The following is a 15,000-nucleotide window of genomic DNA, read 5'->3' as shown; positions in this document are numbered from 1 at the left end:
AACAAACTTTTCTAACCTGTAACATGTTTAGAAAAAGTTTCCCCATAATGATTACAAATAAATAATTGGTTAGAATGGAACATGGTGTGGAATGGCGAGTGGGGTTCAAAAGGTCAGGTGCCCAAAGACTCGTCATCGTCATCAACTCTCTTTGCCCCCAGCAGTGACGAGTCGCCGTGTCCTAAGAGTACATCCACGCCAGCAGGGGGCGTCACGCCTCCAAGAGGACGTGCCAGCGACACACCTGCTGCCCTCGGCCGTCCCTCATGTCGCGCCAGTGGAGCTCCTCCTCCTCGCCGCTGCTGTTCTGGCCCATGGCCACCCAGCCCACCATCTCCTTGCGCTTCAAGCTGCGGCGGGTGTACACGGACAGCATCAGCGTCACGTCCGACAGCTGGAAGAGCGCCACCTGGAAGACGAAGGTCTCCTTGTAGACGGGGTTGGGCTGGCCGCGGCGCACCGACGTCTTGCAGCGCGAGATCTCCCGGCCCACAGAGTTGAGCAGCGTCAGGCAAGCCAGCGTGTCTGAAAGACGGAGGAGGAATGACAAAGGTGTTCCCCGGGAGGGGAGGCGGGCGAGGAATCGGACCTGGCGGTCTGTTGGCGGCCAGGTTCCGGAAGTGGCTCCCCTTGATCAGCTCCACCGACATGCGGCCCGTGGTGGCGTTGTAGGCCAGGCCCACCAGCAGCTCGGGGACGCCGCCGTGTGTCAGCGACTGCGTGGACGAGGCGCTGTCGCTGTGGGACACGCCCGCCAGGCTCAGCTGCGAGCCCACGCTCTGAGGACACCGGGAAACACCGTGAAGAACACATGAAGTATATTTATATAGCGCTTTTTCTCTAATGACTCAAAGCGCTTTTACATAGTGAAACCCAATATCTGAGTTACATTTAAACCAGTGTGGGTGGCACTGGGTGGGTAAAGTGTCTTGCCCAAGGACACAACGGCAGTGACTAGGATGGCGGAAGCGGGGATCGAACCTGGAACCCTCAAGTTGCTGGCACGGCCACTCTACCATCCGAGCTATACCGCCCCAATGCTATGGTATGGCCCCCGGTGGGAGCAGATCGAGCAAGTCTCGAGTTGTCCTAATATGCACCATAAATTCCGGACTATAAGCCGCTACTTTTTCCCTACACTTTGAACCCTGCGGCTTATAAGACGGTGCGACTAATCTATGTATTTTTCTTCGCTGACGGTTACAAATAACAAGCAAATACCCTGAGAAGGCGTTTTATTGTTTGTGCTACGAGTTCGCTTACAGGAGGCTAGTGCTTTCAACCGGAAGTAGAAGTCGAACCTGGAACCCTCAAGTTGCTGGCACGGCCACTCTACCAACCCAGCTATACCGCCCCAATGATGGTATGCTATGGTTTGGCCCCCGGTGGGAGCAGCTCGTAGCAAGTCTCGAGTTGTCCTAATATGCACCATAAATTCCGGACTATAAGCCGCTACTTTTTTCCTACACTTTGAACCCTGCGGCTTATAAGACGGTGCGACTAATTTATGTATTTTTCTTCGCTGACGGTTACAAATAACAAGCAAATACCCTGAGAAGGCGTTTTATTGTTTGTGCTACGAGTTCGCTTACAGGAGGCTAGTGCTTTCAACCGGAAGTAGAAGTCGAACCTGGAACCCTCAAGTTGCTGGCACGGCCACTCTACCAACCCAGCTATACCGCCCCAATGATGGTATGGCCCCCGGTGGGAGCAGCTCGTAGCAAGTCTCGAGTTGTCCTAATATGCACCATAAATTCCGGACTATAAGCCGCTACTTTTTTCCTACACTTTGAACCCTGCGGCTTATAAGACGGTGCGACTAATTTATGTATTTTTTTTCCGCTGACGGTTACAAATAACAAGCAAATACCCTGAGAAGGCGTTTTATTGTTTGTGCTACGAGTTCGCTTACAGGAGGCTAGTGCTTTCAACCGGAAGTAGAAGTCGAACCTGGAACCCTCAAGTTGCTGGCACGGCCACTCTACCAACCCAGCTATACCGCCCCAATGATGGTATGCTATGGTATGGCCCCCGGTGGGAGCAGCTCGTAGCAAGTCTCGAGTTGTCCTAATATGCACCATAAATTCCGGACTATAAGCCGCTACTTTTTTCCTACACTTTGAACCCTGCGGCTTATAAGACGGTGCGACTAATTTATGTATTTTTCTTCGCTGACGGTTACAAATAACAAGCAAATACCCTGAGAAGGCGTTTTATTGTTTGTGCTACGAGTTCGCTTACAGGAGGCTAGTGCTTTCAACCGGAAGTAGAAGTCGAACCTGGAACCCTCAAGTTGCTGGCACGGCCACTCTACCAACCCAGCTATACCGCCCCAATGATGGTATGGCCCCCGGTGGGAGCAGCTCGTAGCAAGTCTCGAGTTGTCCTAATATGCACCATAAATTCCGGACTATAAGCCGCTACTTTTTTCCTACACTTTGAACCCTGCGGCTTATAAGACGGTGCGACTAATTTATGTATTTTTTTTCCGCTGACGGTTACAAATAACAAGCAAATACCCTGAGAAGGCGTTTTATTGTTTGTGCTACGAGTTCGCTTACAGGAGGCTAGTGCTTTCAACCGGAAGTAGAAGTCGAACCTGGAACCCTCAAGTTGCTGGCACGGCCACTCTACCAACCCAGCTATACCGCCCCAATGATGGTATGCTATGGTATGGCCCCCGGTGGGAGCAGCTCGTAGCAAGTCTCGAGTTGTCCTAATATGCACCATAAATTCCGGACTATAAGCCGCTACTTTTTTCCTACACTTTGAACCCTGCGGCTTATAAGACGGTGCGACTAATTTATGTATTTTTCTTCGCTGACGGTTACAAATAACAAGCAAATACCCTGAGAAGGCGTTTTATTGTTTGTGCTACGAGTTCGCTTACAGGAGGCTAGTGCTTTCAACCGGAAGTAGAAGTCGAACCTGGAACCCTCAAGTTGCTGGCACGGCCACTCTACCAACCGAGCTATACCGCCCCAATGATGGTACGCTATGGTATGGCCCCCGGTGGGAGCAGCTCGTAGCAAGTCTCGAGTTGTCCTAATATGCACCATAAATTCCGGACTATAAGCCGCTACTTTTTTCCTACACTTTGAACCCTGCGGCTTATAAGACGGTGCGACTAATTTATGTATTTTTCTTCGCTGACGGTTACAAATAACAAGCAAATACTGTCATGACTTGGACTATGGCTTGGTTTGTTCTCCCGAGGTGCAAGTGAATTGGACCAGATGTGGCGTGAAGGTAAATACATGATTTATTTAAACACTATAACTACAAAACAAAAGGTGCGCACAATGGCGGAGAACAAACTATGAAACCAAAAAGACTATAAACATGGAACAAAAACGTACTTTGGCATGGGACATGAAGCAGGATCTAAGAAGATGAAGAGTGTGTAGAGCATAATTGTGGGATGTCGTCAGAACGACAAACTGAAAACAATGAACTTAAATACTATGGACACGATTAACGAAAACAGGTGCGTGACTCAAAACGTGAAACAGGTGCGTGGCGTGACAGGTGAAAACTAATGGTTGCTATGGTGACAAAACACAACAAAAGTGCACAAAAAGTCCAAAAACAAAACCGAACATGACTAAAACAAAACATGATCACACAGACATGACAAATACCCTGAGAAGGCGTTTTACTGCCGTGTTACAGACACCGTTTGAAACCAAAAAGACTATAAACATGGAACAAAAACTTACTTTGGCATGGGACATGAAGCAGGATCTAAGAAGATGATAAGATTCTTTTTGTATTGTTTCACTTTCACAAATTCCTCAGTAAATTCCCCAAAACGTCACCGTGGAGTTATTGAGTCTGTTTAGCTAAATAGAGAGCTCGCTTGCACAGCTTCTGTTTTGTTGGATCATCCGTTTTACTGCCATGTTACAGACACCGTTTGAAACCAAAAAGACTATAAACATGGAACAAAAACTTACTTTGGCATGGGACATGAAGCAGGATCTAAGAAGATGAAGAGTGTGTAGAGCATAATTGTGGGATGTCGTCAGAACGACAAACTGAAAACAATGAACTTAAATACTATAGACATGATTAACGAAAACAGGTGCGTGACTCAAAACGTGAAACAGGTGCGTGACGTGACAGGAGAAAACTAATGGTTGCTATGGTGACAAAACACAACAAAAGTGCACAAAAAGTCCAAAAACAAAACCGAACATGACTAAAACAAAACATGATCACACAGACATGACAAATACCCTGAGAAGGCGTTTTACTGCCGTGTTACAGACACCGTTTGAAACCAAAAAGACTATAAACATGGAACAAAAACTTACTTTGGCATGGGACATGAAGCAGGATCTAAGAAGATGATAAGATTCTTTTTGTATTGTTTCACTTTCACAAATTCCTCAGTAAATTCCCCAAAACGTCACCGTGGAGTTATTGAGTCTGTTTAGCTGAATAGAGAGCTCGCTTGCACAGCTTCTGTTTTGTTGGATCATCCGTTTTACTGCCATGTTACAGACACCGTTTGAAACCAAAAAGACTATAAACATGGAACAAAAACTTACTTTGGCATGGGACATGAAGCAGGATCTAAGAAGATGAAGAGTGTGTAGAGCATAATTGTGGGATGTCGTCAGAACGACAAACTGAAAACAATGAACTTAAATACTATAGACATGATTAACGAAAACAGGTGCGTGACTCAAAACGTGAAACAGGTGCGTGGCGTGACAGGTGAAAACTAATAGTTGCTATGGTGACAAAACACAACAAAAGTGCACAAAAAGTCCAAAAACAAAACCGAACATGACTAAAACAAAACACAGACATGACAAATACCCTGAGAAGGCGTTTTAATTGTTTGTGCTACGAGTTCGCTTACAGGAGGCTAGTGCTTTCAACCGGAAGTAGAAGTGTTGTTCAGTCTACTCGCCGTCCATAGCGTTTCTACTCATAAGGCAGCGTTTGTACGTTTTACAATATAACTAAAACGATTCTTACTTCCTAAACCGTTACTGTAATGTCTGTAGGAGTGTTTTCATGCATATTTGTACCTGCTTTCGTAATGTAATCAAGCTACCGTTGTTCGCATTAGCTAATATGCTAACACGTTTACCAGTGTCTGTGTTAGTATTATTAACTTACAATGGCATTCTTTTTGTATTGTTTCACTTTCACAAATTCCTCAGTAAATTCCCCAAAACGTCACCGTGGAGTTATTGAGTCTGTTTAGCTGAATAGAGAGCTCGCTTGCACAGCTTCTGTTTTGTTGGATCAGCCGTTTTACTGACACCGTTTTGAAACAATGAAGGTAAGTAAATAAACATTTACAGAATATTTCTGTGTAAATAACTAATTTCAAAGCTTATATATCTGCAACTTATAGTCCGGTGAGGCTAACTTATGTATTTTTCTTCACTGACGACCATAATACAGTTAAAAATACCCCCTAAAACAAGCAAATACACTGAAAAGGTATTTTATTATTTGTGCTATGAGTTCGCTTATTGCAGGTTAGTACTTTCAACCGGAAGTAGAAGTGCTGTTCAGTCTTCTCGCCGTCCATAGCGTTTCTACTCATACGGATTCGTCATTCATCACTCCAAGCAACGTTTGAAAGTTTTACAATATAACTAAAACTATTCTTAATTTATAAGCCGTCTTATGTGTGATGTCTGTAGGAGTGTTTTCATGCATATACCCATGATTGTCACACACACACTAGGTGTGGCGAAACTATTCTCTGCATTTGACCCATCACCCTTGATCCCCCCCTGGGAGGTGACGGGAGCAGTTAGCAGCAGCGGTGGCCGCGCCCGGGAATAATTTTTGGTGACTTAACTCCCAATTCCAACCCTTGATGCTGAGTGCCAAGCAGGGAGGTAACGCGTCCCATTTTTATAGTCTTTCCTCCGTGCTATCATAATGTAATCCAGCTAGCAACGTTAGCATTAGCTAATATGCTAACACGTTTAACGAGTGTCTGTGTTAGTATTATTAACTGACTTACTCTTTTTGTTTTGTTGCAGTTTCGTACATTCACTAGCTGGCGCAGCGAGTGGGTCCATGACGACGACTTCTGTTTTGTTTGATCAGCCGTTTTACTGCCGTGTTACAGACACCGTTTGGAAACAATTAAGGTAAGTAAATAAACATTTACAGAATATTTCTGTGTAAATAACTCATTTCACAACATATATATATCTGCGGCTTATACAAACCCCGTTTCCATATGAGTTGGGAAATTGTGTTAGATGTAAATATAAACGGAATACAATGATTTGCAAATCCTTTTCAACCCATATTCAATTGAATATGCTACAAAGACAACATATTTGATGTTCAAACTGATAAACATTTTTTTTTGTGCAAATAATCATTAACTTTAGATTTTGATGTCACCAACACGTGACAAAGAAGTTGGGAAAGGTGGCAATAAATACTGATAAAGTTGAGGAATGCTCATCAAACACTTATTTGGAACATCCCACAGGTGAACAGGCAAATTGGGAACAGGTGGGTGCCATGATTGGGTATAAAAGTAGATTCCATGAAATGCTCAGTCATTCATTCACAAACAAGGATGGGGCGAGGGTCACCACTTTGTCAACAAATGCGTGAGCAAATTGTTGAACAGTTTAAGAAAAACCTTTCTCAACCAGCTATTGCAAGGAATTTAGGGATTTCAACATCTACGGTCCGTAATATCATCAAAGGGTTCAGAGAGTCTGGAGAAATCACTGCACGTAAACAGCTAAGCCTCAGGCTGTACTGCATCAAATAGCCACATCAATGTGTAAAGGATATCACCACATGGGCTCAGGAACACTTCAGAAACCCACTGTCAGTAACTACAGTTGGTCGCTACATCTGTAAGTGCAAGTTAAAACTCTCCTATGCAAGGCGAAAACCGTTTATCAACAACACCCAGAAACGCCGTCGGCTTCGCTGGGCCTGAGCTCATCTAAGATGGACTGATACAAAGTGGAAATGTGTTCTGTGGTCTGACGAGTCCACATTTCAAATTGTTTTTGGAAACTGTGGACGTCGGGTACCTCCGGGCCAAAGAGGAAAAGAACCATCCGGATTGTTATAGGCGCAAAGTGTAAAAGCCAGCATGTGTGATGGTATGGGGGTGTATTAGTGCCCAAGACATGGCTAACTTACACATCTGTGAAGGCGCCATTAATGCTGAAAGGTACATACAGGTTTTGGAGCAACATATGTTGCCATCCAAGCAACGTTACCATGGACGCCCCTGCTTATTTCAGCAAGACAATGCCAAGCCACGTGTTACATCAACGTGGCTTCATAGTAAAAGAGTGCGGGTACTAGACTGGCCTGCCTGTAGTCCAGACCTGTCTCCCATTGAAAATGTGTGGCGCATTATGAAGCCTAAAATAGCACAACGAAGACCCCCGGACTGTTGAACAACTTAAAAGGAAAGGCCATGTAACACAGTGGTGAACATGCCCTTTCCCAACTACTTTGGCACGTGTTGCAGCCATGAAATTCTAAGTTAATTATTATTTGCAGAAAAAAAACTAAAGTTTATGAGTTTGAACATCAAATATGTTGTCTTTGTAGTGCATTCAACTGAATATGGGTTGAAAAGGATTTGCAAATCATTGTATTCCGTTTATATTTACATCTAACACAATTTCCCAACTCATATGGAAACATAGGAAAATACTTTTCCCTTAAAAGTTAGTGGGTGTGCCTTATTGACCAGTGCGCTCTATAGTCTGTAAAATACGGTATAAGTATAAGGATATATGCTTTGCCTAGGGTTTTTTCCTGGTCTCAAACTGAGCCCCACCCACCTTTTTTTACCGTCAGTCTTCCCGTTCTGTCCACCCTGGATCTTCCTACCTAAAAGGTCTAATGGTTGACTTACCTTGATGTTACTGCGAGGCTCCAGGACCAGCATGGTCTCCAAGGTTCCGCCGGCCGGGTCGAGCCCCGCCAGGTGCAGCACCTTCTCCCCCATCATGCGCTCCCGGGACATCCTGCCCTCCATGGCGTACATGCGGAACCGGAGGGCCGACGCGGGCAGGTCCGAGGGCTCCACGCGCAGGAAGCTGAAGGTCTGGTCGAAGCGGAGCGGCGAGCCCCGCCTCACCGAGGTCTTGCGGCGCTGCTTCTTGGAGGGCAGCAGGACCATGTGGACCTGCCACGAGTCCATCCCGCTGCGACCCTTGTCCAGGACGTCGCGGGCCGCCACCACGGTGGCCAGCAGCTTCTCCGCCGCCGGCCGGTATTCCAGAGAGACCAACAGGTCGCAACATTTGGAGAAGGACGAGCGAGGGGAGGAGCTTAATGGCGGAGGGATGACGTCGTGGTGGGCGGGCTGCTCTTGCTGAAAGTTGAGGAAAAATGGTAAGAAAATATGTCTTTTGTATTAAATACAGAGCAGCAATTCAACCACTTGTTCCTGACAACGCTCGATGCAAATTTGGACAATGGGGCATTTATGAAGGTGCCCTACGAATTCTGCCTAGCAACAAACAGCCAATCAGGGGAGTAGGAAAAAGAAGCACAGAGACACGATGAAGGGAGTCAAACACGTACAATGTGTTGCTAACATGCTAACACGCTAACGTCGCTGAAGATCAGGGGTGTCAAAGTCAAGACCCGCGGGCCAAATCCAGCCGGCGAATGAATGATCTATGGCAGTAGTCCCCAACCACCGGGCCGTGGCCGCACAAGAAATAAAAAAAATATGTTTTTATTTATTTATTTTTTATTAAATCAACATAAAAAACAATATATATATATATATATATATATATATATATATATATATATATATATATACATATATATATATATATATATACATATATATATATATATATATATATATATATATACATATATATATATATATATACCCTTTTTTACCGTCAGTCTTCCCGTTCTGTCCACTCTGGATCTTCGTACCTAAAAGGTCTAATAGTTGACTTACCTTGATGTTACTGCGAGGCTCCAGGACCAGCATGGTCTCCAAGGTGCCGCCGGCTGGGTCGAGCCCCGCGAGGTCAGTGCTACAAGGGTTTCTGGGTATTTGTTCTGTTGTGTTTCTGTTGTGTTACGGTGTGGATGTTCTCCCGAAATGTGTTTGTCATCCTTGTTTGGTGTGGGTTCACAGTGTGGCGCATATTTGTAACAGTGTTAAAGTTGTTTATACGGCCACCCTCAGTGTGACCTGTATGGCTGTTGACCAAGTATGCCTTGCATTCACTTGTGTGTGTGTGAAAAGCCGTAGATCCATGATTTTTAGGTTTAAACAAACACAATTAGTTAAAAAGCTAGCATAAAACGTTTGCATGCTAACATTAACACAATGACATAGGAGTTGTTTATACGGCCACCCTCAGTGTGACCTGTATGGCTGTTGACCAAGTATGCCTTGCATTCACTTGTGTGTGTGAAAAGCCGTAGATATTATGATTTTTAGGTTTAAACAAACACAATTAGTTAAAAAGCTAGCATAAAACGTTTGCATGCTAACATTAACACAATGACATAGGAGAAGTTGGCAAATTTCTAAAACAGCGCCAAGTGGGATACAGTCCGTAAGCACACATGATTGTATTTCTTTATGACAAAAAAAAATAAAAAATACAAATTTAAAAAACCCACCCCTCCCCCCGGGCCGTGGGACAAATTTTCAAGCGTTGACCGGTCCACAGCTACAAAAAGGTTGGGGACCACTGATCTATGATATTTGATTACCATATTTTTCGGAGTATAAGTCGCACCTGCGGAAAATGCATAGTAAAGAAGGAAAAAAACATATATAAGTCGCACTGGAGCCCGGCCAAACTCTGAAAAAAATTGCGACTTATAGTCCGAAAAATACGGTAGTATTCGAATCGGCCCACAGGCCACAGCCTCCTGCTGCTGTTTTGCAACGGACCAATACTCCCATCAGTGTTGGCGCTAGGATTTTTCAAAACGGGGTCCCAGGGACCCCATCAAGTCATAAAAATGGGGTCCCACAGTCAATTTTTGGCATACTTGCCAACCTTGAGACCTCCGATTTCGGGAGGTGGGGGGTGGAGGGCGTGGTCGGGGTGGGGCGGGGGGTGTGTTTAAGATATATATATATAAGAAATACTTGACTTTCAGTGAATTCTAGCTATATATATATATATATATATATATTTTATTACACATATATATATATATATATATATATATATATATATATGTGTGTAATAAAATATATATATATATATATATATATATATATATATAAATAAATAAAATAAATACTTGAATTCCAGTGTTCATTTATTTACACATATACTCACACATAACACTCATCTACTCATTGTTGAGTTAAGGGTTGAATTGTCCATCCTTGTTCTATTCTCTGTCACTATTTCAGAACACACACATTATACAAATATACATATATATATATATATATATATATATATATATATGTGTAATAAAATATATATATATATATATATATATATATATATATATATATATATATATATATATATATATAAAAATAAAATAAATACTTGAATTCCAGTGTTAATTTATTTACACATATACTCACACATAACACTCATCTACTCATTGTTGAGTTAAGGGTTGAATTGTCCATCCTTGTTCTATTCTCTGTCACTATTTCAGAACACACACATTATACAAATATACATTATAAAATCAATAAGAAAACGGGAGCTCTAATTTGGGAGTCTGAATTAGGATCAGAAGTTCTTATATAAACATTGCGCACTCACGTCGCCTTTTTGTATTGATTACTGCAGCTATGCACTGGATTCATTCACAAATACAAACTACAACTCACAAACACTTTAGAGTTAGGCTCCGCCATCAGAATGTGTACTTAAACTTATAAAGATCACATGGATATTAATCAGTGAGTTGATTCACCAAAACTAGCCTGTTATACAGGAGGAAAACGCACACAGGACGTTTCAATTGTTCACAGACTGGTCGCGCTCATCAGAATGACAAGACACTTCCGGTCTGCAGGTGATAGCATTCAATTGGGAAGAAACGCCCTACTGCCCCCTACTGACCAATGTGAATACTGATAAATGTGTAATGACAGCTCCAAAAACGAATTCAAACCACAAAATAAAATAAATAAATCAACACAAAAATGTGACACATTATGGGTGGGTCACATATGCATGTACAGTAGATGGCAGTATTGTCCTGTTTAAAAGTGTCACAACATTGCTGTTTACGGCAGACGAACTGCTTTACGGTAGACGAAAACTTGACTGCTGTTGTTGTGTGTTGTTACCGCGCTGGGAGGACGTTAATGAAACTGCCTAACAATAAACCCACATAAGAAACCAAGAACTCGCCCTCCATCATTAGCTGTTTATATTGTGGGAAAGCGGACGTGTGAACAGGCTGTCAACACGTCACTCAGGTCCGCATGGAGCCGGAGGTGGCCTGGCCTCCAGCTCCGCCTGAATTTCGGGAGATTTTCGGGAGAGGCGCTGAATTTCGGGAGTCTCCCGGAAAATCCGGGAGGGTTGGCAAGTATGATTTTTGGGGTCCCATTTTTTGTAAGCGTTTTGAAAACAAATGAACAATGTATGCATTATCCTGTTATATCTCACATTCTATATTGTGTTTTGGTAAAAGGTTGTCATAAACGTTACTTAATTCATTAAAAAAATTAAATAAAAATACAAAAGAAAACTAATTTTTATGCATGTGTGATTGTATTCAGTTATAAAAAGAATTTAACTTTCTTCATTCCTTCAGGGATCTAAACTTTACCGCTGCCGGTATTTTTTTCCTGTATTTTCATTGTAATATTTTCAGAATGTGTTTGTTCTATTTCTGGCCAAAGTAAAACAAAGAAAACAATCCGAAGTTGTCTTTTTTTAATGCCATTATTTGAATAGTCTCAGATTTTCCTCCATGCGGGCCCTGAGCTAAAATGAGTTTGACACCCCTGCTGAAGATGATACTTTTATTGGCGTGGTGTGCTGCAGTACCTCGGGGCTCCATGTGGAGGAGCTGTCAGCGGCGTCCGTCCTGTCCTGGCCAGTCTCCGCGTCCTCGGCGCCGGGCACATTCTGCCGGTTCATCCCGCGCGCCGGACTCTCCAGGATGGCGGCCAAAGTCTCGACCGCGGAGGGTTCCTCTGGCGCGGAGGGTTCCGGCGAGTACGGGAGGTTCTGTTCGCCGGGAACCTCCCTGACGGCGGGCGGGAAGACATCTGAGGGCGTGAGGATATTTTCATCTATTTTGCAGTAATCATGTTTACGGCGATAAGTGGGGGGATAGGTTCTTTTTTTTAATTCGATGCTGTTTCCTTTTTTTTAACCCTGTAATGGACTATCAAAGCTGACATACATCTGAGATAGCGCCAAGTATCCAAATCCATTCTTTTTTAGGTACAAACATACAAAATTAGCAAAAAAGCTTGCATAAAACGTTAGTATGCTAACATTAACACAATGACATAGTGAAGTGAAGTGAAGTATATTTATATAGCGCTTTTCTCTAGTGACTCAAAGCGCTTTACATAGCGAAACCCAATATCTAAGTTACATTTTTTAAAGCAGTGTGGGTGGCACTGGGAGCAGGAGGGCAAAGTGTCTTGCCCAAGGACACAACGGCAGTGACTAGGATGGCAGAAGCGGGGATCGAACCTGGAACCCTCAAGTCGCTGGCACGGCCACTCTACCAAGTTAGCCTACTTCTAAGATAGCACCAAGTATTAAAATGCGTCTTATAATGCAATCTTAAGTGTAAGCATACAAAATTAGCTGAACAGCGAGCATTAAACTATCAGTACCATGTTGAATGACGTTGGTGGGCCACATTAAATGACCTGGCACGCCACTGTAAATGATGTGGGTGACCACATTAAGTGACGAGGGGGACCACATTAAATTACGTGGCAGACCACAATAAATGATATGGCAGACCAGGATAAATGACATGGAAGATCATATTGAATAATGTGATGCATCACAATAAATGATGTGGCAGACCACGTTGAATGACATGGCCATGTTAAATGACGTGAAGGACCACAATAAATGATGTGGCAGACCACAATAAACGATATAGCAGACCACGTTAAATGATGTGGCAGACCACAATAAATTATGTAGCAGACCATAATAAATGATGTGGCAGACCACAATAAATGATGTGGAAGGTCACTTTAAATTATATGGCAGGCCACAATAAATGATATGGCAAACCACAATAGATGATGTAGCAGACCACATTAAATGATATGGCAGGCCACAATAAATGATGTAGCAGGCCAAGTAAATGATGTAACAGACCACAATAAATGATATGGCAGGCCACAATAAATTATGTAGCAGACCAAGTAAATGATGTAGCAGACCACAATAAATGATATGGCAGGCCACAACAAATGATGTGGCAGACCACAATAAATTAAATGGCAGACCAGAATAAATGATGTGGCAGACTACAATAAATGATGTAGCAGACCACATTAAATGATATGGCAGGCCACAATAAATGATATGGCAGACCACAATAGATGATGTAGCAGACCACGGTAAATGATGTGGCAGGCCACAATAAATGATGTAGCAGGCCAAGTAAATGATGTAACAGACCACAATAAATGATATGGCAGGCCACGATAAATTATGTAGCAGACCACAATAAATGATGTGGCAGACCACTATAAATGATGTAGCAGACCACAATAAATGATGTGGCAGACCACAATAAATGACGTGGCAGGCCACAATAAATGATATGGCAGACCACAATAGATGATGTAGCAGACCACGATAAATGATGTAGCAGACCACAATAAATGATGTAGCAGACCACATTAAATGATATGGCAGGCCACAATAAATTAAATGGTAGACCAGAATAAATGACGTGGCAGACCACAATAAATGATGTGGCAGACCACTATAAATGATGTAGCAGACCACAATAAATGATGTGGCAGACCACAATAAATGATGTGGCAGACCACAATAAATGATGTGGCAGACCACAATAAATGATGTGGCAGGCCACAATAAATGATATGGCAGACCACAATAGATGATGTAGCAGACCACAATAAATGATGTGGCAGGCCACAGTAAATGATATGGCAGACCACAATAAATGATGTAGCAGACCACAATAAATGATGTGGTAGGCCACAATAAATGATGTAGCAGACCACAATAAATGATGTGGCAGGCCACAGTAAATGATATGGCAGGCCACAATAAATGATATGGCAGACCACAATAAATGATGTAGCAGACCACAATAAATGATGTGGCAGACCACAATAAATGATGTGGCAGGCCACAATAAATGATATGGCAGAACACAATAGATGATGTAGCAGACCACAGTAAATGATGTGGCAGGCCACAATAAATGATGTAGCAGGCCACAATAAATGATATGGCAGGCCACAATACATGATATGGCAGACCACAATAGATGATGTAGCAGACCACAATAAATGATATGGCAAGCCACAATAAATGATGTAGCAGACCATCCATCCATCCATTTTCTACCGCTTGTCCTTTTTGGGGTAGCGGGGGGTGCTGGAGCCTATCTCAGCTGCACATTAAATGATATGGCAGGCCACAATAAATGATGTAGCAGACCACATTAAATGATATGGCAGGCCACAATAATGATGTAGCAGACCAAGTTAATGATGTAGCAGACCACAATAAATGATATGGCAGGCCACAATAATTGATGTAGCAGACCAAGTAAATGATGTAGCAGACCACTTAAATGATATGGCAGGCCACAATAAATGATATGGCAGACCACGACAAATGATGTAGCAGACCAAGTAAATGATGTGGCAGGCCACAATAAATGATGTGGCATGCCACTTTAAATGATATGGCAGACCACAACAAATGATGTAGCAGACCAAGTAAATGATGTGGCAGATCACATTAAATGATGTGGCAGGCCACTTTGAATTATGTGACAGACCACAATAGATAATGTGGCGGACCAGAT

At 42.9% G+C, this 15,000-nt stretch overlaps 2 protein-coding genes across 2 annotated transcripts in view; both read right to left on the bottom strand.

The window, feature by feature from the left end:
- Positions 1-25, bottom strand: part of LOC133623523 (uncharacterized) — a 12,778-nt gene extending 12,753 nt beyond the window's left edge. The window contains exon 1 of the mRNA XM_072916122.1: positions 17-25. Coding sequence (XP_072772223.1) covers positions 17-25 — 9 coding nt within the window. The remainder of the gene's footprint in view (positions 1-16) is intronic.
- syt16 (synaptotagmin XVI) overlaps positions 1-15,000 on the bottom strand; it is a 59,678-nt gene that overhangs the window by 39 nt on the left and 44,639 nt on the right. Inside the window, exons 4-7 of the mRNA XM_072916121.1 lie at positions 11,997-12,244; positions 7,886-8,347; positions 590-779; positions 1-525 (exon numbers count right to left, since the gene is read on the bottom strand). The exon at positions 1-525 is cut by the window's left edge and continues 39 nt beyond it. Coding sequence (XP_072772222.1) covers positions 212-525; positions 590-779; positions 7,886-8,347; positions 11,997-12,244 — 1,214 coding nt within the window. The 3' untranslated portion in view covers positions 1-211. The remainder of the gene's footprint in view (positions 526-589; positions 780-7,885; positions 8,348-11,996; positions 12,245-15,000) is intronic.

This window comes from Nerophis lumbriciformis, linkage group LG26 (genome assembly GCF_033978685.3).
Source record: "Nerophis lumbriciformis linkage group LG26, RoL_Nlum_v2.1, whole genome shotgun sequence".
NCBI lineage: Eukaryota > Metazoa > Chordata > Actinopteri > Syngnathiformes > Syngnathidae > Nerophis > Nerophis lumbriciformis.
This window is presented reverse-complemented; position numbering and strand designations above follow the sequence as displayed.